This window comes from Mandrillus leucophaeus, unplaced genomic scaffold, assembly GCF_000951045.1.
Source record: "Mandrillus leucophaeus isolate KB7577 unplaced genomic scaffold, Mleu.le_1.0 Scaffold46, whole genome shotgun sequence".
Taxonomy (NCBI): domain Eukaryota; kingdom Metazoa; phylum Chordata; class Mammalia; order Primates; family Cercopithecidae; genus Mandrillus; species Mandrillus leucophaeus.
In genome coordinates, this window is record NW_012104920.1 from 1104498 (window position 1) to 1107724 (window position 3227).

Here is a 3227-nt window from a genome sequence, read left to right on the forward strand (position 1 = left end):
GCCCTGCTGGCGGTATTTCTTCAAAGTCCCCCCATTGTCAGTGTTTGGGAAGGTGTTGGGGGGAGGAGGGAGGAGTCACTGCTTCAAATGACACACTCGTCCCCCCACCCCCAAAGACAGAGCAGACAAATGGAGAAACAAGCCCAGCGACAGCTGCTGAATGAATAAGACCCTCGCCGCACCCCGCATGGAACAGCAATACCAAAGGTGACGACTGTATTTTTCAACACCTTTCCTCTTTTAGGTGTGTCCTTGACTCTGGCAACTGGGTTGTCTGCCTCCTGGGGAGCCCCGGGGAGGGGAGGGGAGTGCTCCTGCTCCCCTCAGAGCTGAGTAATGGTCCCCATGCTGCTGGAGAATGGCAGTGTGGAGTGTGGGTGACAGCCACCCTGTCACTGTCTGCACAGTCTCACACGGTCACACCCAACAGTCTGACCCAGCTCCTGCTCAGCCCGGCTCACTCTGACCCCTGCCACCCCCACCTTGGGAGTGAGATTTCAATCAGGTTTCCCCCTTCAGTTTACCAAGTTGCCTAGCAACCAACCAGTCAATGGCATGAAGCCCCACCCCCACCCACTTGACTTCACATCAAGCTCAGCCACCCCATTGGCTCCTGCCTAGTCCCACCTCTCAACCCCTGGTTTCAGGAACAATATGCCATACCCACTGCTGCTGGACCAGGGAGCCCGCCAGTCCCCCTGCCCGACCCCGACCTCACTCATATGCCCCCCCACAAACAGACACGAAGACTCTAGTATCATAAAAACCTTTTTATATAAGCTCACCCACACCTCCCTCCGTTCCTCCCTGCCCTTTCTCGCCCTGGTGATCATCAGGGATGCTGGAGTCTGGGCCCCCCCCACACCACCAGAGCTGAAGCCGACATTCAAGGTGGACATGGCGTGTGGAGAGCAGGGGAAGGCCCAACTCCTCCTCTCCTTCGTCCCCACTCTCTGTGGGCTCGGGAAACACACGCTGACCGGAGGCAGTGGCCAGGAGAGGCAGGCTAGGGTGCAGGCTGAGGGAGAGATGGGGACGGTCTATCAGTGCCTTCAGTGAGGACACTTGCTCCCTCTGGGATTCACTTCCGTCCCCAACCCAAGCCCCAACATCTCTGGAATGGAACTGAGGACCTCACGCCATTGGTGCAGTCCTTCTGGGGCAGAAAACTCAACACGGACTCCGGCTTCCCATCATTGCCAGGCCCGCCCGTGTCCCACACAGAGACGGCCCCGCTTGTGCTGCCACTCACTAGAAACTGCCCGGTCCTGGGGGAGAGAGGAGAGATTTGCTGGCAGAGGCCTCACCCCTGGGGCAGGAACCACTCACACCCAGGGGCTAGGACCCTACAGCTGGGCTCTGGCATTCCTAGGCTTCTCAGGGCCCTGTGTAGGAAGGAGCCACGGCCACTCACGGGTCCAGATCGAAGTAGATGCGCTGATTGGTGGTCACCTCTCGACCCAGGGACCATAGTGGGTAACCGGGCTGCCGGAGATCCCAGCACAGGAGCTCAGCATCCTGGAGACATGGAACAGGACCTGGAGTCGCCCCCAAAGCCCTGGATGTCTCTGCCTCCCTCGGGGTCTCCAGGCACTCCCCTTCAGCTTGGGATTTTTTTCCCCATCCCCATTCCCCTACACTGCAGACTACATCCCCGCTCCTGCCCCGCTGCCCAGGTGCTTTGGGCTCTCAGGGTGTGATCCCTACCTTGCGGGCTCCTGAGAAGAAGCGGTTGCCATCGGGATGAAAGCAGAGGTGGGTGATGCCCCCTTGGTGCCCTCCCAGCAAGGCAAGAGGGGAACCATCACCCCAGGCATACAGACCCAGGGAGCGGCCGTAGGAGCCACAGGCATAGAGGGGCTGGGCTGGGCTGAAGGCTATACAGGAGATGATGCCGCTCTGGCCCTGCTTTTTTGCTAGAGAGGGAAGGAACAAAGTGGGGGAGGGGGCGATGGCTCCTGGCACTAACCAGGCTAAGCAGAGGTCTGTCTCCCATCCCAGCACCAACATGCCTGGACTCAACATCTCCCCCATGCTGTGTGTCACAAGCAGGACAAAGACCTCTGATGCTCCCCACATCTATCCTCCCAAAGGACCTCAATGCCCAAGCCCCACTTCATCCCTCTCAAATCTCAGTTTTTCCTTGACAGATGCAAGTTGAAGGCCTACAGGAAAATGGAATCAGCTTTATCAAAAATTTTCTAGAAAGATTTCAGAGACCAAAAGCTCCACAGCTGACAGGGTATGGGTTCAGGAAGGAAGCAGTCCTTTGACCAGCTGGTTGACCTTGGGAAGGTTTCCTACCTGCTCTGAGTCTGTTTGCTCCTCTGCCGACTGGGCTGCACCTGCTCCCAGGCCGTACAGAGGACAGCGTGAAACCCCACAGGTGGCCCTCGGCTCACACAGGCCCCTGTGCAGGTGGCAGTGCTCTTCCCTCTCCTCCTCCCTTGGAGGCACAGATGCTTACCAAACGTGGCTCGGACCTCGCAGTCTCGGCCGGGCCGGGCCGTGGAGAAAACACGTACAGTCCGGTTGAAGCCACAGAAGAGCTGGGAGCCATCCGGGGAGAAGCAGAGTGAATGGGCTGCCGTCAGCTCATCCTGGGGGAAGGAAAGGGCTGAAAACAGGTCTTGCAAAGCCTTAGCTGCCTTCAAGGAAGGAGAGCCGGGCCAGTACGAGTGCTGGGGCTGAGCGTGGCGGTCCCTACCAGGTGGTTGTAGGCGCGAAAGGAAGCCCGGAGCTCTCCAGTGAATGCATCCCAGATATGAATCGGGTTCTCCCGGCTGCTGCTGGCCACGCTGAGAGAGACATGGACACTGAAACCCCGGTGCTGTCAAAGGAAGGGGAGGAATGGCCGGGCACGGTGGCTCACACCTGTAATCCCAGCACTTTGGGAGGCCAAGGCAGGTGGATCACTTGAGGTCAGGAGTTTGAGAGCAGCCTGGCCAACATGGTGAAACCCTGTATCTACTACAAATACAAAAATCAGGCTGGATGTCGTGGCTCACGCCTGTTATCCAAGCACTTTGGGAGGCCAAGGCAGGTGGATCACCTGAGGTCAGTTCGAGACCAGCCTGGCCAACATGGTGAAACCCCATCTCTATTAAAAATATAAAATTAGGCCAGGCGCGGTGGCTCAAGCCTGTAATCCCAGCACTTTGGGAGGCCGAGGTGGGTGAATCACGAGGTCAGGAGATCGAGACCATCCTGGCTAACACGGTGAAACC

The 3227-nt window shown here is 58.2% G+C and overlaps 1 protein-coding gene across 1 annotated transcript in view; it reads right to left on the reverse strand.

Annotated features, from left to right (window-relative positions):
• Positions 1–755: 755 nt before the first annotated feature.
• WRAP53 (WD repeat containing, antisense to TP53) overlaps positions 756–3227 on the reverse strand; it is a 16784-nt gene continuing 14312 nt past the window's right edge. Inside the window, exons 5-10 of the mRNA XM_011994735.1 lie at positions 2708–2830; positions 2468–2600; positions 1708–1916; positions 1415–1518; positions 1134–1268; positions 756–1018 (exon numbers count right to left, since the gene is read on the reverse strand). Of these exons, the coding sequence (XP_011850125.1) occupies positions 772–1018; positions 1134–1268; positions 1415–1518; positions 1708–1916; positions 2468–2600; positions 2708–2830 (951 nt within the window). The 3' untranslated portion in view covers positions 756–771. The remainder of the gene's footprint in view (positions 1019–1133; positions 1269–1414; positions 1519–1707; positions 1917–2467; positions 2601–2707; positions 2831–3227) is intronic.